Source organism: Gossypium hirsutum, chromosome A12 (genome assembly GCF_007990345.1).
Source record: "Gossypium hirsutum isolate 1008001.06 chromosome A12, Gossypium_hirsutum_v2.1, whole genome shotgun sequence".
NCBI lineage: Eukaryota > Viridiplantae > Streptophyta > Magnoliopsida > Malvales > Malvaceae > Gossypium > Gossypium hirsutum.
In genome coordinates, this window is record NC_053435.1 from 7,805,227 (window position 1) to 7,827,804 (window position 22,578).

At 32.7% G+C, this 22,578-nt stretch overlaps 1 protein-coding gene and 1 non-coding gene across 2 annotated transcripts; both read right to left on the reverse strand.

The window, feature by feature from the left end:
• Positions 1-7,759: 7,759 nt before the first annotated feature.
• Positions 7,760-11,076, reverse strand: LOC107928132 (uncharacterized). Its single transcript, XR_005906099.1, has 4 exons — positions 10,902-11,076; positions 9,875-10,274; positions 9,439-9,485; positions 7,760-9,346 (listed from the first exon to the last, which is right to left on the reverse strand). It is a non-coding gene; the product is annotated as an uncharacterized protein (transcript).
• A 1,437-nt stretch (positions 11,077-12,513) lies between these two features.
• LOC107928158 (chaperone protein dnaJ 10) lies at positions 12,514-16,448 on the reverse strand. The gene is made up of 10 exons (XM_041082613.1): positions 15,909-16,448; positions 15,429-15,541; positions 15,151-15,210; positions 14,884-14,966; positions 14,563-14,734; positions 14,344-14,473; positions 13,635-13,793; positions 13,344-13,516; positions 13,005-13,085; positions 12,514-12,877 (listed from the first exon to the last, which is right to left on the reverse strand). Exons 2-10 carry the CDS (start codon positions 15,513-15,515, stop codon positions 12,794-12,796), a joined length of 1,029 nt encoding a protein of 342 aa, XP_040938547.1. The 5' UTR covers positions 15,516-15,541; positions 15,909-16,448; the 3' UTR covers positions 12,514-12,793.
• Between the last annotated feature and the right edge of the window lie 6,130 nt (positions 16,449-22,578).

Below are 22,578 nucleotides of genomic sequence, written 5' to 3' on the forward strand. Positions count from 1 at the left end.
TTATCAAAGATTCAAAGCAACGGAGTTTAAATTTCAACTATTGTGTTTTTCATTTCATCAACAGGGATTCTAACAAAGTTGCTCATGCTGTAGCGACTGAAGGACTCAAGAAGGGAGATTCTACTTATCTGTTGAGTAGGGTTCCTCCTGGGGCAGAGGTTGTGGCTGTAGCTGTGGCGAATGAGGAGCGGATATGGACGGAGCATTTAAGGGAGATGAGGGGACTATTTATTGATGAAGAAATGGGGGGGTTTTTTGAAAAAAGCTAACGTTTGGATTTTTCAAGAAGGGAAATGGATTTTCAGGGTGTAGTTGTTTTAGTCTGCTGATGATGGATGGAAGAGACGGATGATAATTATGAGTTGTTGTTTTCCAGGATGTGGCATTATTTTCAAGTAGGGGTAGTTGTTGAATCCAGCTGCGACGCATGGTCTTAAAGATACCCCACCTTTTCGTCTACTGGGTCTTTAATAGTGTGGGCTGTTTACCTTGGGCTGTTTTATTTTGTGTTTTTTTGCTTTCGGTTTGTTTTGTGTTTCTCTGTTTTTGGTTGATTTTTCTGGTAGTTTTTGTCTTGTTTGGTCTTAATTTTGTTTTGCTCGTTGTGTTTTGGGCCTGAGGAGAATAAAGATCCAGTATTATATCAAAAAAAAATTGATTGAGTTGGTTTTAGAAGTTAATTAATCACTAATTTAGTTGGAACATAAATAAAAAATTATTATTACAAAATAAATTTTATTATTATGAGAATATTTGTATTTTTATATGTTTATATAAAATTAATACAATGTTTTATTTTAACCTAAAACATTGTGGTCTTCGAACTTTCAATTGGCTTATACGTAAAAAGAACCCTTAAGAAAATGTGAAAAAATCAATTAAGTCTCTATATTAAATTCGCACCCAATTAAGCTCTTACTGTTAACTAAAATAATCAATTAAGCTCCTTCCTTAACTGTAAAACCCCAAAAATTTCTACAGTAAGATATTATCTTTGATATAGTAAAATAAGGAAATAAAGTGATAAAAAGGGAAATTTTTAGTTATGACAACATTGAGAAGCAAATTATGATATCCTGATTCAAGAAAGGACTAAATTGTAAAACTGAAAAAAGTTTTGTTGCCCAAGAGTAAATACTCAAAACTTGAGGGTTAAAGTGTAAATATGAAAAATTTGAAGAAACAGTAGTGCAAATATTTTATGGGTGGAATAATCTAGAAACTAAGAAAAATGGATGAATTAAGACCAAATTGAATAGGTGAAGAATTATGAGGGACTAAATAGCAATTTTACCAAATTAAGTGATGACTCAAGTATGAAATTTTAAAAGATCACAAAAGGCAAAATGGTCAATTGGAAGAGAGAGAAATCTAGAAAGTAATGATGATGTTGATGATACTTTATAATTATTTAATTAAAAAATATTATTTTATTAATATTTAATAAGATATTTATTATTATTTTATTATTTTATTAAGTATATATATATGTGTGTGTGTGGAAAGAAAAAGGAGGGAACAACACCATCCATTTCCATGCATTCCACGTTAGAAAGAAAATAGAAGAAGAAACTTTCCTTTCTTTACAATTTAGTCCTTTCACCAAAAATTCACCATTTTCACCTAGAAATCAAAAGAATTTCTATAGCTACCAAGAGAGAAGAATGTCAAGGAGACTAAGGGGAGTTAGAATATCAAGTTGGATTCAATAAATAGAAGCTGGAGGAGAGAGAAACATCAAGTTAAATATTAAAATCAATAAGACAAGGTAAGAACTTTAAGACAATATATTTTAAGTAGAGTTTCTCATGTAAGGTAATATTAAAAGCATGAAAATGATGTTAAGATAGAGTTTTATTATATAAGTTTCTATGTTCTTGATATATTAGTGAAGGGAAATAAGAGAAAATGATGGGAAATATGGTAGAGAATGGAAAAAATGGTGTTATAAACTTGGTAATCAATATGTTGCACTAAAACAATTTTAAACAGCAGCAGTAGTCAAACTTTCAAAAATCACTAAAAATTTTGGAAATTGAATTAGAGGTTGAATAAAATATGAAATTAAAGGTTACTGAGTCTAGTTTTTCATAGAAGAAACGGTGTAATCAATGGAATTGTAAATTGTGAGATATAATAAATTTTATGACTTTGGAAAATCATCAAAAATTGGAGAAAAATAACTAGGGGCTTAAATTTATATTTTTAGAATCCTGAATGAGTCTATTTTCAAGAGAAACAAATGAGAACATCATTCAAATCCTGTACGAGGAGATAATTAATTTTTAGTGAAGAAGGGTCAGAATTGTCAGACAGCAGAACTGAGGTGACTTTAAAGAATAAACTGTACTTATTGGCTAAACTAAAAATTCTGAAAATTTTATGGTAAGAATATATGTAAGTCTAGTTTCAGGGAAAATTAGCGGATTCAAATTTGGAGTTCTGTAGCTCAAGATAAAAATAATTTAGTAACTATGACGCGGATGAATAGTTTTGAATAAATTTATAAGTAAATAGTGAAATCATATATAATATTATTTATAAGAATGATATATACATTAAGGATGCGGAATGGAGAGGAGGAGTAGGAGTAGGAGAAAAATAAATATATGAATTTTCAGCTAGCAAGGGTTTTGTTGGGTTTTTCACACAGGAAGAAAAACAGAACCAAGTTATCCCGATGAAATATGAAGCTCTCATTGAAGCTAGAGCAACAAAGTAATAATTCCGAATGAAGTATGAAGTAAGTTTGAGATTCAAGGACTTGAGAGTTGCAACCAAACGAATAGAAGCAAAAGGGATGAAAAATTGAGAGAAGTATTTCATCCGGGTAACATACATACTGCTGTTTGTTGCCACCTTTAACAGGTTTACATTTAAAATGGATAATTTGTATGTTTTAGACTTAGGGACTAAATTGAATAAAAGAAGAACTGTAGGGGCAATTTTGTAAAAATGTCAAAAATGACCAAAATGAAGTAAATGAATTGTTTTATTGATTAAATTAATAAATTGAATGAAATTATTAATTTCGATTAAGATTGGGTGAAAATCGGGGAAAAATGAAAAAATTACCAAAATGCCCCTGAATCTTGATATTTCTGTAATTTTGTCAGGTAAGTTCGTGTAACTTGAATTATATTCTTAAATGCTTGAAATGTATGTTATTGATGTGAATATGATTTGAATATTATTGTATGAAAACTGATGAAACATTGATATATTTGATAAAAAGGGGAAGAGATCACGGTTGAATGAAAGGAAAATTAGATGGATCTCTGAAAAGGAATTGACAGTAAAAAGGATCTAGCCCGGACGGGTGATCCTATCCTGATATAGCCCTCTCGAAGAGTACGTGTAAAATAGATTTAGCCCGGACGGGTAATCCAAATTAGGGTCTGAATTTAGCCTGGACTGGTAATTCAGATCCAAGCTCATTAGAGTAATTGTCGTTGCAGGGGATTTAGCCTGAACTGATAATCCTGCTGTAAGGATGAGGTTCACGGGAGTGTGCTTTCTGAAATGAAATGTGTAAGACCATGGTTGAAAGATACCATGGCAACATGATATGAAATGTGTAAGACCATGGATGAAAGATACCATGGCAACATAATGGGAAATGAATAAGACCATGGTTGAAAGATACCATGGCAACATGACGAGAAATGAATAAGACCATGGTTGAAAGATGCCATGGCAACATGACAGAAAATGAGTAAGACCATAGTTGAAAGACACTATGGCATCATGTTGAAGATAAATAAGATCGTGAATGAGAGACGCCAAGACATCTGTTGAACGACTAATATTCAAGTAATATGTACCAGATGACGAATGGTTATATGAATTGGTTATACAAAATGGTTGTGTGAAATGTTTATAAGAATTGGTCATATGGAAATATATGTACTAAATAGTTGTATAAAATAATTAAGAAGATAGATAAATGAAATAAGTATAGTTACATGGAATTTAATTTATGTTAAGTTTAATATGAACTATTACCGAAATAAATATACATAAGATATATGGAAAAGATGGTGCATGAAATATTGGTATAATGAAATGAATGATGCATGCTTATAAAGAAACGGTAAGAGAATAATATGTTTCGTGACATATATATATATGATTATCTTTGATATGTTGATACAAGGAAATTATGTAAGTTGAGACTATTATTAAACTCAAGTGTGATGTGTCGAGAAAATAGGTATATTAATGTTGAAATTATATGAAAAATGTACAAGTATACTGACAATGTTGTTGTTTGATACTTAGACAAGTGCCAAGTTATTGATTGAACGGTAATATGTTTATTTATATAATGCATTGAATCGGCAAGTATTTAATTGAAATTTTTGTTAAATGATATGTAAATCCTAATAATGCCCCGAAACCCTATTCTGGCAACGTATACTGGTTAGGGGTGTTACATTAACAGTTTCCATCATTGATCACGTTGACCATTAAAATAAATTGACGAACCAATCGGATGGTGAGACATGACAACTTTTGGTTTAATTTAATATTTTCCCATAAAAATGATTAAAAATCATAAAAATTGAAAAAAAATTATCTCAAAATATAAAATATTATATTTTTTTATATAATTAATAAAACATATTTAATTTTTTTATAAAAACGTATTAAAGTTCTATAAAAATTATAAAAAATTAAAAAATATTAAAATTGATATAAATTTATAAAAATTATAAAAATTAAATAAATTTGAACTAGACTGAATCAATCGGTTTGACCGATTAGACCGAAATCGGTAAAGGTATCGGTCTGAAGAAAGCCATTAGACTGGTTGACCTGAGAATGGAACAATTGATCCGATTTTTTTATTTTTAAATAATTTTAATTTTCTAATTTTTTTAATTTTTATTTAATTGAACTGGATGGATTAGTTTAATTGACAAACTGGTGGCGTGATTGATTCGACTACTGAACCCGTTTTGAAAACCTTGGTTAGAATATTTCATTATAACATATGCTAATAGTTGGATAATGAAATTTTGGTTTGATTAAAATATTAAATAAAATAAAATTTTAATTCAACCACCCGGTTCCCAAGTCAACCGATCTAATGGATGTCCCTGGATCGGTACCCTTTGTTGCTTTCGGACCAACCGATCCAACTTCAGTTTTTATGATTTTTTAAATTTTTATAACTTTATATCATTTTATAAATTTTTACAATTTTTTGTTATTTTTTAAGAATTCTAATATGGTTTTTATTTTAAATAAGTTTTATTAATTTTATATTTTTTATAATTTATTTGATTTTTTTATAATTTTTATGACTTTAATCATTTTTATGAGAAAAATATTATATTAAACTAGAAGGTACCATGTGTTACCATTTGATTAATTTATTAATTTATTTTAACAGTCAATGCAATCAATGAAGAAAACTACAAAGTCTTTCTTTTGAAGATCCAAGAAATTCATGTTCAAGACTTTTAATTTAATACTTTTTCGTTCTTTTCGTTTTTATTTTTAATTGATATAGACCCTAAGTCATCTAATATTATGAGGATAATGCGTCGGTAATGGTCAAGATAGCTCAGTTTGTAGAGCAGAGGACTGGAAATCCTCATGTCACCAATTCAAATCTAGTTCCTGGCACATGATTAATTTGAGACATTGAATTGATTATTTTAATTAACGGTAGAGGCTTAATTGGGTGTGAATTTAATACAGAAGTTTAATTGATTTTTTGCATTTTCTTATGGGCTTTTTTTAACATATAAACCTTTTCAACTTTTACTGATTCAACCAGAATTTCATTTAATTTTTAAATAATATTTTTATGAATAAAATTTTTTACATATTATTTTATTCATGTTTAAAATTCTTAATTATCCCTCTTAACAATATCAAATTCAATGCTGGGATCTCCAATCTTATTAAAAAAACCAAAATTCGTTAATATCACATCCAACATTTATTGGTCTGCATAAACTAATTTTGATAAAACCAAATTATTATCTGAGAAGTTTGAAAATATTACCGTGAATGCCATATTTTATCATTTTATAAAGATAAGTTAGAGATATATGAATATATCCATTTCATGTAAAATCAGATCTTTTATTTTTATTTGCTTATCGCTTTCTTTTAAGATTAATTTCTTTTCTTTAAGGAGTTTTGTTTTAGAATAGAAATATTATTCTTATATTTTTTTATATCTCGAGTTAATAAATTACGATAATTCGTTCCCTCTTAGGTGACATTTTTCACATATAGATCTATAAAGTTAGTTTAAAAAGTTGTGGATTCACTACATTTTAGGTGTACGAAGTACTGCACATTCTTAAAATTACAAATAAATTAGTGTGAATCGCTTCACCTTGGGATGCTAAATATTTGTTTGAATTTTAAGTAAATTCAAAATAGAAGTTGAGAGATTTTTACAAATAAATATTCAATTTATAAAAGAATAACAAAGATAATATATTTTTTAAATTAAATTAAAATCTACATAGAAAACTCAAAGTGATTGTTGAGTGCGTGATTGACACACGAATTGGAAAAAAAAATTAGGTATTAAATTAAAAAAAATTCAAATTCAAGTATTAAATTAGATAAAGAAATTAAATATTAAATTAAGAAAAATATAAAGTCCAAATATTAGAAAATAAGTGTGAAATTTAAATACAAAATTAAACAAAAAAATTTTATATACAAAAACAAAAAATAATAATAAATTTAAATACCAAATATCATATTAATCCTAAACTTAATGGACATATTTTGTTTGAATTCTTGGAAGCCGAGTGAGACGTAGTAGGATGACCAAACCTGCGAGCAAATGTGGAACATTGGAAGCCCAAATTTTTTAAAAATTTTGTTCCCAAGGACCAATGAAGGTATGGTTACTTAACCATGAAGAAAGTGAAAAGTTTAAGAAGCCTGTTTATTGAAATCAATGTTTCATAAGCAGCTAAGATTATTCTGATTTATTCAATTTCTCTCATAATGTAGTTCACTACCCTCATTGGTTGGAGTGATTTTTAATTTATTCATTGAATAAAAATGTATTCTTCCCGGTAAACTTATGTTTTTGAATTTATGAGAATTAAAAAGTATTTTAAAGGTTTGAATAATTCGACTCTTATTTTTTTTAAGTTTGTTATCTTTAAAGTTGTAAAATCAGAAAAATCTAATTTATCATGTTCTTATTTGAAAGGAATAAATAAAGGTTTAATAAGAGAAACTCCACTTGCTCATTAATATTCTTAGAAGCAAGTCTTTATATTTCTGTTTTTTTAATTATTTAAATATTCTTAATTTATTCTAGATTAGAATCATTTGATTTAGCCTTTATTCAATTCCATACAACAATTTCATTTCTCCCACCATTAATTCATCACTATTTCTTCCTCGTCTTTACTTTCTTTTCATTTTTAATTTTTTTTTATCTGAGCTCAAATACTAAATTATACAAAATCTCAAAATCCAGTCTAAAATATAAAAGTTGGAATTTAAAAGGCTAAAACGAGAAAAAGTTAAAGGAAAAAAAACTTAGTAAAAGAAAGTAAAAATTGACTAAGTATTGACATTGTTGATTAAAACAAACTTGCTTGAGTATTTTAAGTTTGAATCCTGTCATTCATATTTATAATATATATATGTCATAAATAATTTTTATTTGATTCTTCTCAATTTTCATCCCATATCTTTTTCAATTTTTCACTTTTGTACTGATTTAATTACTTAAACATGTACTTTGATTGAAAAAAAAAACAACTAATGAATCACCACTCCCAATTCTATAACAAAAATTTGCATCATGGATTGCTTAAAGAATGCCTAGTCTTGGCCTCGTTAAGTCACCATTCGGTTTTAAGCAAATGAATTCGAAAATGGGACAAATTAAATAAATTCAAATTGAAATATACCAATACTGACTGAAAAAGCAAACTAGTAGGAATAGCCCTAAGGCCTCAACACAGAGATGGGAACCAATTCATGTTAGAATCCAAGCAAGACACTGATCAATCTGTACAAATCAGAATATCAACACCATTCACTTGGGTTGTGCTATATGTAGAGATTCTTTTGACTTCATGTTAAGCTATTCTTTCACCTATAAATTTTGTGTTCTTTATAGTGGGAGTCTTACAAAACAATCGCGTCGATACTTGAAAAATGACATCAAGAACTCTTCAACAACTACACAGCAGACTATGAGCAATCCCTATCCGACAGGACTGTAGAGGAGAACAAAACCAGAATCTGTATAGCACAAACATAACAAATTACTCTCCGACTTCCAAGACATCAAAAATCACAAAATTTTGATGGATAGTTTTGGGTATTTCTCAGGTATCAAAATCGATTTACTTGCAAAGAGAAAACGTGACATTAAGATAACAAAGGCAGTTTCATTTTGTAAACCCGACGAAACCAAAACTGAAGGCTTTTGAGGCCTGTACTGAAGAAAGTAGTGCGTCAAAGGAACACCAACCTTCTAACAGGAGATGAGTTCACGTCTTGCTAGATTTGGCCTGGAAAATTCCCTTTTTCCCGGTTGAATGATCCTCTGGAAGGGACTTAATGCCCTTTGGTCCAAACGAAAAGTGTTTCCGTAGGAAAGGTCTGCCGATGGAATTTTTCATGCTTGAACTGGAGGCCCTCTTTTCATTTCCACTACTTTTCAGATGGTTAAATACTAAAGGATCACTATCCATATCACTATCAACAACCCGGCTCCTTGATCTTTTGTTAATTTTAGCCTTAAAATCTGTTTCTGCTTTAAATGATTTATGCTTCTTCTCCCCCAATGTACATATCGGGCAAGAAGGGTTATATTTGTCTATTTCAAGGGTTGTATTTTCCAAACATTCAGCATGGTAAACATGCCCACAAGTTAGGACAGCAACGACAGAAAGCTCATTGCTCATAATAATCTTCTGACTGCTCCACAAAGATTTTCTGATAATGACTTTGAGCAAACGCCACATACTTGCAGATCAATAGAGGAGGATGCTGAAAGTCGGCCACTGGATTTGCTTATATTCTCATGAAGAAAACCCCACTTGTCATCATCAAAAGACCACCTTCCTCTCTGAGATGTAGCCATGACTTCAGAATAGGTGTGCGTAGATAAACCATTAGAAGAACCACCCCAGGATCCCCTAGTTGATTCATTGCTCCATGATGGCATCATTAGCCTTTCCCCACCAACAGAGCATCTATTAGTTGAACTGGTAGGATGCGCATGACTACGGGATGACAAAGGGGATGTTACTGACAAGGAAGCTGAAGGCAAAGGAAGTGATAACTCAAAGGGAGACAGGTATGAGACTGCAGGGGATTCTACCAGCTCATTCGCCTGAAACACAATTCTCAAAGGATACCTTATTAAAGGGGAAGTTATCACAGAGTTGGAACCTGGTATTAACTGCCTAAAGGAAAGAGCATTACCTGCTCTAAGTTCACATCAATAGAGAGACTTCTTGAAATGGATTGGTCTGCATAATATATGTAAAACAACATCAAATAAAGCAACTCAAGTACCTTTCACCTTTCGATTAAAAGATCTTTGAAAAAATGGATTAGGATAAGCCATTCACATGCAAGATAAGTGGGAACATCCAACGAGCAAAAAATTGCTCAAAGGAGAACAAAGAAAAGCCTAAAGAATCGGCCTTATATGGTCTATGATTGTCAACCAATAGAGTAATCTTGTTATGCATGCAACTTCTTTACTAAATAAAATTTTATTGGATGATACCAAGTGATGTAACCTAATAAATTTAGGTGAGTAATACCAGGAAAATTAAATTAACATCCATAACTAACTTTAACGTCTCTGAATATAGTACAATGCGCCTTAAAACCAGCTACCCGAAGAGTTTACCTGAAGCAGGAGTCCTCAGTTGCTCAGCAGATCCTTCTGAAGTTGGGAACTTTTGCAATGTACAAGATTGAAAACTCTCCGATGGACTTCGATCCTCCAATGTGCATGCAGACTCGGATTTGATCTCTGATCCATCATTCCGACTAATTGTATCGGAAAACCAACTTACAGAAGTGTCTTCAACTACTACATGCCCTTGGTTATTCCAACGTGAACTACACCTTGGTGAATACCTTATATTCCTACGTATAACCTCACTACCCGATCCATTTACTATAGCTTTGTCTGTAGCAGCAACGCAACAAGCAGCCCCCATGATCCACCAAACCGCAAACTAATTCTCCAACTGAATTCAAACAACCATCGGTCACATTATCCGCAAAGCGAACTCAACCATTCTCTGCTTGCCGACATCAAAACAAAACATGAATAAGCTAATTGAATCACTTCATTATAAAACCTAACCCTAATACTTACTAAATTAGATGCCAAAGCAAGTAAGCAATAGAAAATAAAATAAAATAAAAAGGAAACCCAAATTAACCGAAACACCTACCAAAAAAATTAAAATGAAGAAAGAAAGAAATTACCATGAATTGGTTAAAACGAGCTTTAATCAGTTAAAAACTAAGTTGATAGACAAAGTGAGAGTTTGTAGGCTGAGAAGAACGCACTAAGCATCCACACCGACTCACTCAAAACTCGAAAGCACACCCAAACAGCGAATTACAAATATATGTATATAATAGGTGAGAAAAAGACCAAGCACCGTTCAATTTGCTGGATTCTAGGACTGAATTAAATGGGGAACCAAATGAAAAGAATAATATCAAACCCCCAAAAAAAGGTCAAAAAGGATCCGAAATAAATGCCTAAATACCAGAAACTCTCAGTCAAAAATAACCGAAGAAATGCGTAAATATTAATTAAAAAATCAAAATGAAGAGCATGGATATTTCAGTAGCCAAAGAAAGGAATATAAAATTGTGATAATTAAGAAGGTTAGAGAATTGAAGGCGTAGCTTACCTGTTTTGAGCTTCAAAATACGGCAGCACATTGAACATATAGAGTGGAGAGGTTTCAGAGAAAGAGGTTGTTTTACATTTGGCAAGGAGTTGAGGTCGTTTAGAACGGCTTTATTAACGTCGTTTACAATCTCTTTGGCTTTAATAAAAGATATAAAGGCTGTTATATTTTCTCTTTTGCGCTCAACACCGACGGTCGTGATATTTTTAAAACAAAGTTATTCCTTTATCGCGCCAAAAACAAATTTCTTTCGCGCCAAGCGTTTCAGAGTTTAATATTGGTTAAATTTTGCTATTAGTCCCTGGACGTTAATTTGATTACTTTAGTTCCTGTATTTTTAAAATTTTAAAATTTCATTCCTAACTAAATGATAATTGTTAAATTTATTAAGTTTTGTTATTTTCAAAATCTGATATGCCAAAGATATTATCATATGTTTAATGTCACATTGGCTTGTTATTTCCACATATTCTCCACTAAAAATTCAATTAATAGAATAACGATTGTCATTTGCGTCGAAACTGAAATTTCAAATTTGCAACTTAGAATGATTAAATGAAACATTACAATTGTACATATAGTACATGACTAGTAATTGAATTTAAACATATAGTTTAATAGCTACTGTTTGGTTCAGGATTAAAAGTTCAAAATTCAAAAAATACAAGAACTAAAAGTGACCAATTCGAAAAGTATAGTGACTTAAATTGATAAAATTAAAGTATAAAGACTAAATCCATAACTTTTGTAAAGTACAAGGAGTAATAATAAAATTTATCCTTTAATATATGTTACAGAAAATATTTTAAAATTTGTTACTTAAAATGTTTTTTTAATATGTTTAAAAAATAATAAATGTTACCGAACATAATCACAATACATTTTAAGAATTGTTACTGTTGCCGATGGAATCTTAACTCAATTGACATTAATATTGTTGCCACTGCAAGAGAACGTGAGTTTAAATGCACTGAAGTACATTATCCTCCTATTTAAGGATTAAGGAAAAACTATAAATAGTTCTAAAAATTATATCTCAATAAGTAAATAAGTTAGTTATAGTTTTTTGCTTTACTTTTCATGTCTGAGATTTGGTATAGATATATTAGTTATAGTCTTTTGCTTTACTTTTCATGTCTGAGATTTGGTATAGATATATATCACGTATATTTACCATTAATGCTGAAACTAGTATCCTCGAAATTGCTTTTACTAAAGGCGTTATTTCTCTACGTATCATGACGAGATGTATTTATGATGGTTTGATGTTATCCTTGCAATCGTGCATGTACGTGAACCATTATATTTTTGAATCCCTAAAAGTTATTTGTTTTTCTCTACATTTTTTATTACCTTACCATCAATCAATTTTTTTCAAAAACAAATAACCTTTCTTGAATAATTTATTTACAGTTTCACCCTATTATACCATAAGACTAAGTTACAATATAAAATGTAAAATATAAAATTAAAAGGTTAAAGTTTAAATCTCATTAGATTACAAATAAAAATTTGAATAATTTCCCAATTCTTAATAGTTTCAAAGCTGGTCCAATACTTCGATGTTGTTTTCTAGCCTATTTCTTCAACTATCCTAGAAGATCATCGAACATTAAAAAATCTGAGTGAACAATTTTATAGCATGAAAACAGTAAGTTACAAGTTTATTATTTAGCAAAAAAAGAAAACAAAAAAAGTTACAAATTTATGTAGAATAGGTTTAGGGTCATAGTAACTTTGCCTCCTGAGGCTGCTTTTGACAAGCTTCTGAACTGTAGGTTACAATCACTAAAACATTGCATTAATAATGCAGTGATGAATACGCAGATTCCTACTACAAACACAACATATATTGACAACGAAGCAAACAGCTGGAGTATCAAAGATGAGTATTATGAAGAAGAAGAGCCACCTTTTATCGCTTTGTCGTTTTCATGGCGCAGGCTGTTCTCTCTACTGTAAGCAGCTTTAGCTCCCTGAGAAATTCAAAATGGAAGATGAATTCGTCTGAGGGTTTAACCCACAAAACATAAATGGAAAAAATTTACTATAAGCAGCTGAATGACTTTATTGTTCACTAAATTCTGGAAGGGAAGGCCATACTTGAAATATTGCTCCAAGTTTCTTCAATGCTTTTGCCCGTAAAACAAGAACTTCCTTGGATACACTGGGGTCTTTAAGTACCTGGATAACAAACAGATTTGAATTTTTTAAGTCTTTAACTACCCATAAACACCCATATGGATGTGTCTTACATGAGTAGGTTCAATTTTTAAAAGCTTTTCTATATATTGGGAGGGTCATACACCCGTACCATGTCCAAATATGAGCAGAACACAGGTACTTCGAAAAAACTGGAGTAAAAGCAAATGCAAAAGACACCACAGATGCATTGCTTTTTGGTATGAATCATACTGTTTTCTTTTTTCTTTTTGAACTCACCGCTAAGCAGACATGAGATAAAGTGGACTCAATATCAACCACATTGATCTGCCAAAGCGATTGAAGCATGGCATCCTTTTTATCTTCAAAGGTTTTCATTATATTCTCTTCTCTGTTCTCTCCTTGGTTCGCTTTCTTCAGATCTTCTTGTATTTGAATTAAACTTACAGCACCTACAAGGTGAAGCATGTACTTGCTGGGTTCATTTGAAATTTTCAAACTTAAAATAAAATGGAAAGGTTTTGAATGCCATTAAACAATATCTAGATCTTTAATTGCGTAATATTGTACCTGAAGCTGCCATTACTTGTGATTTTATACGGTGCCCTTTATCACGGACCCATTCTGCTAAGAATGGAACCTTCATGTAACGCTTGTCTTTTCCAAGTTCCTTCGCAGCTTTCCTCGTGTAAATGTATCCAATAGTATGTAGCATAGCCTCACCAAAAGCTGAAAGTGGTGGAAATTATAAATTAATGGCAATAATAATATCGAGAAGCAAAATGAAAGATAATACTACTTAGCATGCTTATCAAGCAAATACGAGACTAAATTTTGGTCTAAAAGTACTTAAACCAAATCTAATAAATGTCGCAATCTGTTCTTCCTTTACTTTTTTGGTCCAAGTAATATATATCTAAATGTATAATTCTCAAGTTCTTAGGAATAGGTCAGCGACTACCATGGATGAAGCATTTTGGTAAAGAATGAGAAACTGAAAATGTTCCATAAAGCTACTAAATTCCTGAACTTGTAATCTTGTATGGCAGTAAGCTAAATAAATTATAAAAAAGTAACAGTACAGGAGAACTTATAACAGTTTTTTTTTACCATTGGTCATACACTATTGATTGTATTGATCGGATTTAACAGACCTAAAAATATTTGAATCAGCATCATGTAAAATTCACAAGGATTGGCCGATTCCACAGCAAATACCTCCAAAGAATAGAATAACCTTTCCAATATTATTAAATTAGGAGAATATAAAAAAGCTTACCAGCTTTTGAAAGTTGCCGTGCTTCTGAATTTGCCCAATTAATGAATTCATCAGTTTGACCTTCAACAAATGGCTCGAGGCGATTTTTCAGTAATGTGATGAGCTTTTCTTCCCTTTCTTTCTGAACTGTCTGCATGGTGAAAAAGGGAAAAAGAAAATAAGTAAAACTGAAAAGACAAACATTTAAAGGAGAAAAAAAACTTATAAATAAGGTTTCACTTTCATCTTTTCCTGAAGTTTCTGCATTCGAGCATCCTTATCAAGTGAATCATCATCAATTTCAGTTTCAACGGTTGCCAAAGAAGCCAGTGCTAGTTGGCCAACGTATTCTTCAAAGAATTCACTCCCAAAAAGCATCCCAAACACAGCTGAAGGATCCAACATGGAGTCCCTTTAACAAGAAAAAGTAAACTAATTAATAATTAAGAAGTTAATAAAGCATACCACTTGCTTGTAAACTTGATGAATGTCACTTTCTAGTAAATTTTTTTGTCCTAAAAACGAAAGTTTAAAAATCATACTCAAAAAAAGAGAACTTACGGTTGTACTCCTGCCTTTCCATGTTTGTCGTATGCTTCACGCTTTTCAGGATCACTTAGAACTTGATAAGCCTCACCAAGTGCCTAAGATAAGTACAAAATACATTATAGGAAATGAAGATGAAAAATAAGTTTTCGTGACCATGGCTTTCAATTTGAGCAGTTTGAGAAACATGAAAGGGCAAATTCAATAGAAATACTGCTTTAAAGTAGGTACAATAATAATAAGTTGGAAAATTTTCAAAAAATGTTAAATCAGGGAGCTTACCTGAAAATTTTCAGCAGCTTTTGGATCTCCAGGATTTTTATCAGGGTGAACGAGCCTTGCCTGAAAAATACCGCATACGAATCATATAATAATACATAACATATTTCATCACCCAAATCTCTTATTCTTGCTATAGTTTCAACACACATCCATTAAAGTACAAATCCAACCCTAATTCCCATAAAAGTACAGCAGCATCTCATATGTGTTTCTGGAACTGTACATATTTCAAATAGACCAAAAGTCTAAACAAGATGAAGATGAAATTAGAAGCTTACTTTGAGGTAATAAGCCTTCTTGATTTCAGCTGCGGATGCATCAACGTTGACACCCAGTACGTCATAATATGCAGTGTCTTTTACCATTGTTATTCTCTTGGAACAGCTTTTAGCTTTAGAATTAGGTAGCCGAATACAACTAATTAGCTTCATTATGAACAAAAAAGAAAGCAAGAAAAAGCTAATGACAAATTTCTCAAAATCAGAAAAGTTTATAGTTGTATAAACAAAATGGGTATCCACGAATTATGAAAAATAAAGGAATCTTTCAATGCTAAAACCAAGAAAAGGGAATATTGTTTTGAAATTTTGAATTCTAACTATGACCATGGATGACATAAGAATAAATTCAGATCTCTAAATTAAAGTAACAACAAATGATGGGAACTGAAGAATAAGCAAATTCCTGCTGAAAATAAGCATTGTAAACTCATATTTAACAAGAAAAAACAAAAGCAAAAAGAAGAAGATTCAACTTACATGTTAAGGAAAGTGAAGATGAACTGGCTAGGGAAACGAAAGATCGATATAAACTAAATGGAAATCAGTCACTCACCGACCCAAGAAAAGAAAATAACCTAAACACAAACTTAAGATATATATGCAGAAGATTAGGCGACGTGATGGGTCCATCAATGAGGCTTTGATTATTACACGTGTATGAACGCGTTGGCCAATAAAATATAAGCAACAACGTCTCATTTTGTCGGACGGAACCACATTGCTTGGTGTGCTAAGTAAATGTTTGTGAAAATGCCATATCGAAATGGACAGGGCAGCAACGTTGTACTTTCTCTCTTTTCATTTCTGGTGGAAAGAGAATCTTGAAAGGAAGCTTCCAAGAGCCAGCTCAACCAGCCATGCACGCGTACCTTGGCCGTGCCCATGTTAGAAACTCATCACAAGCTGGCTATGAACTTTAGAAAACTTCTCATCTAAGTTTTTTTTCTCGAAAGCAGGAACATTTCATAAATAAAAATTAAGTAATAGTTCGATACAAATGTTCCCCATAGTCATCAACCATCAAAAGAGGGGAAAGACCGATAGGAGGTGCATCATAAATACATAAAATATCATGCTCGAAAATAAAATCCGAGAATTGGTGGCTTGAAAATTACTCCCCATATGAGGGAACATCCTCACATCTATTGTCCTCTCTAAAAATGTGTTTCATCGTCTTTTGCTCCAACCTGGCTATAGCAGTTCTACAATTGGAAACAAGGGTAGACATCATTATGTTAGTGTTAAAGAGTTACTCTGCTGTTAAGATATCCTATTAGTTGTAATTTTTTATTCAAGCAGTTAAGCTGTTAGCAAGAAGCAGTTATTCATATGTTCTATAAATATTATAGTCATATTGTACAAAGGTAGATTAGAAGTCCAAATACAGAAATACTCTTTTCAATATTCAGTATAGTTTTCTTTCTATTCAGTTTTCAGTATAGTTTTATTCTTTTAATTTACAACAAATTCTTAATTCATCGTAGCTTTCAACATGGTATCAGTCGCCTAATGTACTGGAGACCTGTTTCCATGACCACCAACGCGGCTGCTGACTCTGCCTCCGTTGAGCATGGCTGTCCGGCCTTCATTGGTGCTCGGCTTGTCCAGACTTTCCCTCGTTATGAGACTGTCAAGCTCAATGATGGCACGTTCGTTCAATGGCAACAGCATGTTAGGTTGATTATCGTAAGATACGAGTTAACCGGATTTTTGGATGGCAAGTTACCTATTCCGTTGCGTTTTGTGCAGTCTCCGGAGGGCACTTTAGTTCCAAATCCGGATGCCTCCGCGTTTGTTCAACAAGACAGGTTACTTGCCTCTTAGTTGCTTTCTACCATTAATCCCTCCCTCTTATCTTCTTTTACAGAGGCTCGAACGACATGTGATGTGTGGAAAACAGCCACTCGACTCTTTGTTGCCACCATCGGTGTGAAGCTATCTCGCCTGTAATACCCCTACCCGTATTCATTGCCGGAATAGGGTACGAGGCATTACCGGAGTTTACGAATTAATTTTTTTTTATATTCAATATAGCCCTTTTATAAATATCTAACCTTCCCTGTAATATTAAATCGAGACCAATCCACATCAACCAAATCAATTCAACATATTTTCATGATAGATTCATGCATTTATATAAGATAACGTCATCACATATCTATAACCAGGTTTGTTAACCATACTAATGGCTAACTTTACATTCATTTCACGTTAACATTTACTTTGTTAGCTTATACATGCCTTTGATTTCCAAAATAAAGTTTCTTTATATACCGAAATCCTAAGGTTGACAGTGTGATGTGTCTCCGACCAAATCCGACCTCTGAGCTCTTAACACTACAAAACAGGGAAAAAGGAAACGGGGTAAGCACTTTGTGCTTAGTAAGCTCATGTAACAAGAATTATACTTACCTAATATTTCAATACAATACAATAAACATCCATATATCCATTCAATGCATTATTACCCTAATATGCACAAACTCAACATTCAAGTTAGTACAATAATTTCCATGTACCAATAATATATACTATGATTGATGAGCTCGTCAATACCATGATTTTCATTTCCTTGTTATTTTTCTATATTTATCCCATTGAATTTCTTGGAATTTTCGATGGATTTTCAGAGGTACACTTTTAGTGTACAATTTCGGGTCTGTCAATTCATATTCATGTGCGCACATTTCCATTTTAGAGAGCACACTCCCGCGAACCTCAACCTTGCAGCGGGATTACCAGTCCAGGCTAAATCCCCTGCAATATAAACTCATAGAGTATTGTAGGGATTGCCAGTCCAGGCTAAATCCCCTGCAACGACAATTACTCTAATGAGCTTAGATCTGAATTACCAATCCAGGCTAAATTCAGACCCTAATTCGGATTACCCGTCCGGGCTAAATCCATTTTACACATATTCTTCGGGAGGGCTATATCAAGATAGGATCACCCGTCCGGGCTAGATCCTTTTTTACCGTCAATTCCTTTTCAGAGATCCATCGAATTTTCCTTTCATTCAAACGGGATTTCTTCCCGTTTTATCAAATATATCAATGTTTCATTAATTTTCATACAATGAACACTCAAATCATATTCACATCAATAACATACAATTTCAAGCATTTCAGAATATAATTCAAGTTACACCAACTTACCTTGATACTTGTTTGTAAACAGTAAAAATCTACTAATCCCGAACTTTTTCCTTTCCTCGATCTAGCTTCGTATTTGAATCTTCTGGATCTAAATAAATAAATTTAATTATCAATTTAATACATTTCATGTTCATATGCAACATTCTCTATAATTCAACTATTATTTATAGTTCATTCAAAGTTGTCTACTTGAGTCAGAGTCACTAAATTATTTATAACTTGAGCTACGGAACTCCAAATTAAGATCCGTTAATTTTCCCTGAAACTAGACTCATATATATTTTTACCATAAAATTTTCAGAATTTTTGGTTTAGCCAATCAGTACAGTTTATTCTTCAAAGTCACCCCTGTTCTGTTGTCTAACAGTTCTGACCCTTCTTCACTAAAAATAAATTATCTCTTTATACAGAATTCAAATGATGTTCTCGTTTGTTTCTATTAAAAATGGACTCATTCAGAATTCTATACATATAAATTTAGGTCCCTAATTATTTTTATTCAATTTTTTTATAATTTTTCAAAGTCAGAACAGGGGAACCCGAATTCATTCTGACTTTGTCTCACAAAATTCATTATATCTCAAAATTTACAAATCCATTGCTTACAATATTTCTTCTATGAGAAACTAGACTCAATAAGCTTTAATTACATATTTTGTTCATCTTCTAATTCGATTCCTACAATTTTTGGTGATTTTTCAAAGTTAGTCTACTGCTGCTGTCCAAACTGTTTTAGTGTAAGTTGTTTATTACCATTTTTCCCCTAAGCTTTTAATAAATGATAATTTCGTCCCTACTCAATTAGCCTCTCAATTGAGCTGATTTTTCTCAATTAACATTTTATTCTATCACCTTAAACTAGTTTACAACCTTTAGGAATCATAATTTCAGCAATAGACTTTAATTCCAAACATTTTCACAATTAGGTCCTAAAAATCAATTTCCATTGAAATTGCCTAAAAAATCATCTCATAAACAAATTAAAGCTTTAATTTCATTCTATTTCATCATAAACTTACAGCACTCAACCATGGTGACTTTCAATTTCATCCATGAAATAAAAAACTAATGAATTTAATAGTAGGACCTAGTTGTAAAAGTCTTAGAAACACAAAAATTACAAGAAAAAGGCAAGGATTAACTCACTTGGTGCAAAAATTATGAAATACCAGCTTATAGAACCCTCCTATGGCGTTTTTAGCTGCTGGAATTGAAGAGAAATGAAGAGAAATCTAGATATTTCCTATTTAGTCCTAGTTTTATTTAGTTAATTTTGCAATATTCTAATTTTACCCTTAATTTATCAATTTTTCTGCTGATTTCATACCCTTGCCGTCCAGCACAAATAACTTTTTGGTCTAATTGCCTTTTAAATCCTTTCTCATTAGACTCTTAAGCTATTTAATCACTCTAGCAACTTTTACACCTATTACAATTTAGTCCTTTTCATTTAATTGACTACCCAAACATTAAAATTTTCTAACGAAATTTTAATACCACATTAATAACATTTCATAAATATTTATAAAATTATTTTTGACTCAATTTTATGAGATAGAGGTCTCGATACCTTGTTTTTACCCATTTTCTTCAATAATTTCTTTTTCTATCTAATCACTAAATTGGTAAAATTTTTCTATCAATATTTTCATACGATTTTCCTATCATATCAATTTTCAAGCAAAAATATTGAAATAAATTTCTCTTTAAATCGGATCTATGGTTACGAAACCATTGTTCCGATAACCTTGAATTTAGGCCATTACATCGCCTCCGCATCGATCTTCACTCACTGAAGAAAGGTAATCTCTCTTTCAAAGATTATATCGCAAAGATTCAAAATACAAGTGCTTTAATAGAGGCGTCCAGATCTCGGATCTCAGAGCAGAGAAAGTGAAAATAGTGCTTGCAGGGTTACCACTGTAATTCGACGCCATTATTATCTTAGCCTCGTTTTCGTCGGAACCACTGCCTCTAATCGACGTGTTACTCGAGTATGAGAGTCGCCAGGTGCGTACGGTTCAGGATGTGGCTCTTCATGTCAACCTTGTAGAAAACGCTTCGTCACAGGCGATGGAAGGATATCTTCGTGGTGGTTGTCCTCCGTTTGGTGGCCGAGGGAGAGGCTTTCGATCCCTCATACAGTGTCAGATCTGCGGAAGGTTTGGGCATTTAGCCCAACGCTACTTTTACCTCTATAATAGTGAGTATGATGACTCACAGTCGATGGCTCGAGCGTCGCATCCAGGAGATTGGCCTGCTCCTAATTTTTCCTTTTCGTTGCTGGCCTCTGGTCTTCCTAATGGCCCTCTTTCGGCTGTGCCACAAGGTGTTTTTTCGGGTGGAAATTGGTGGCCATATATTGTGCTTTAAGTGTCTCGACATATTAGGTATTCTAATCCATTCGGTCAACACAACTTTGAAGTCGGTCCGTACGTTGGGCCCCATGCTGGGTCAAATGCTCAGTTTGCTAGTGGACATAATTTGTCTCATGCGCCAAATGGCAATAATTTGTCTCATACGCCTAAGCCTGCTACTGCTGGGCAGTTACGGCAAAATGAGTTTGGCACTTTTAATGGGCACAATAGGTCGTATAGCCCAAGACAAAGGTTTGGCGTTTCTAATGAATTTAGGCTGAATGCTCCATCTATTCCACCTGGGCCTTTCTTCTAATTGTGTTCAACTTGCTTCATCTCTTGGTCTTGGACAGAATATTGGGCCGATGGTCGGTGGTAATACGTCTGTCCCATCCTTTTCTTGGCAAACCAAACCGAGAACTCGCGTCTAAATCGGGTCTGATCCATACATTGGGCTTCCTCGTCTACCCAATTTGCATGCATATGATTTCTCTGATTCTTCTGGGTCTCATTTAAATACCACTCAGTTCAGGTCAAATGGTGATGGCACTGACTCCTATATTCCTATGCCCGTTGGCACTGCGTCTTGGTATCCAGACTCCGAGGCTACCCATCATGTCTGTCGCAATGCCTCGACGTTGCATGAATCTACACCTTACTCAGGTACATTTTCTCTCTTAATGGATGACGGGACTCCTACCACAATCTCGTCTATTGGTAATTCAATTTTACCTACGTAATCTAAATTGCTTCATTTATCTAATGTTTTGTGCGTACCGAATATACGGAAGAACCTTTTGTCTGTGTCACAGTTTGCCACTAATAATAACGTGTCTTTTGAATTTCGTCCGACTTATTGTGTTATTAAGGACATCATGACTCAGGAAACTTTGCTGAAGGGCCACATTCGTGATGGGCTCTACCATTTTTCTACACCAGTTGCGTCTGTTCAGTCTGCTGTAGCTCCTTCTGCTGCTCACATTGGATTCTAAAATCGGTCTAGCGACTGTGATATTTTCTTTTTGTGGCACAAACGCCTTGGTCATCCTTCTGCTTCTGTTGTCAAATCTGTTTTAGATAAGTATAGTATTGCTTTAAATAAATTTTGTCTTGATACTATATGTACTGCATGTCAAAAAGGGAAGTCCCATAAATTGCCCTTTTTCCAATTCAACTACCAAATATTGTGAATCGTTTACCTTGATTGTCTCTGATCTATGGGGACCTGCGTCAGTTGCCTGTGGTAATAATTGGTATTATGTATCCTTTATTGACATGTGTACTCGTTATACTTGGATATATCTTCTTTGACAAAAGTCTTAGGTCGTGGGGTGCTTTGTTCAGTTTCAGCAATTAGTCAAAGCTCAGTTTGGAAAAACTATTAAACAATTTCAGAGTGATTTTGGGGCGGAGAGTATCGAGCATTCACGTCTGTTCTAGCAACCCAAGGGATAATTCATCGGTTGTCCTTGCCACATACTTTCGAATAGAATGGAGTGGATGAGTGCAAACATCGTCATATTGTTGACATGGGTATCACACTTTTGGCCTAAGCAAATCTATCTATGGAGTACTAGGGCTATGCATTCTGTTGTGCCGTTCACCTAATCAATCATCTTCCTACTGCAGTTCTGA

Excerpts from the sequence above, each read along its gene's own strand:
- LOC107928158 (XM_041082613.1), bottom strand. The coding sequence starts at position 15,515 with ATGGTAAAAGACACTGCATATTATGACGTACTGGGTGTCAACGTTGAT. Across the intron at positions 13,794-14,343 it reads ACGGCAACTTTCAAAAGCTG|CTTTTGGTGAGGCTATGCTA; the intron begins GTAAGCTTTTTT and ends CACCACTTTCAG. Across the intron at positions 13,517-13,634 it reads ACAAGTAATGGCAGCTTCAG|GTGCTGTAAGTTTAATTCAA; the intron begins GTACAATATTAC and ends TTCACCTTGTAG.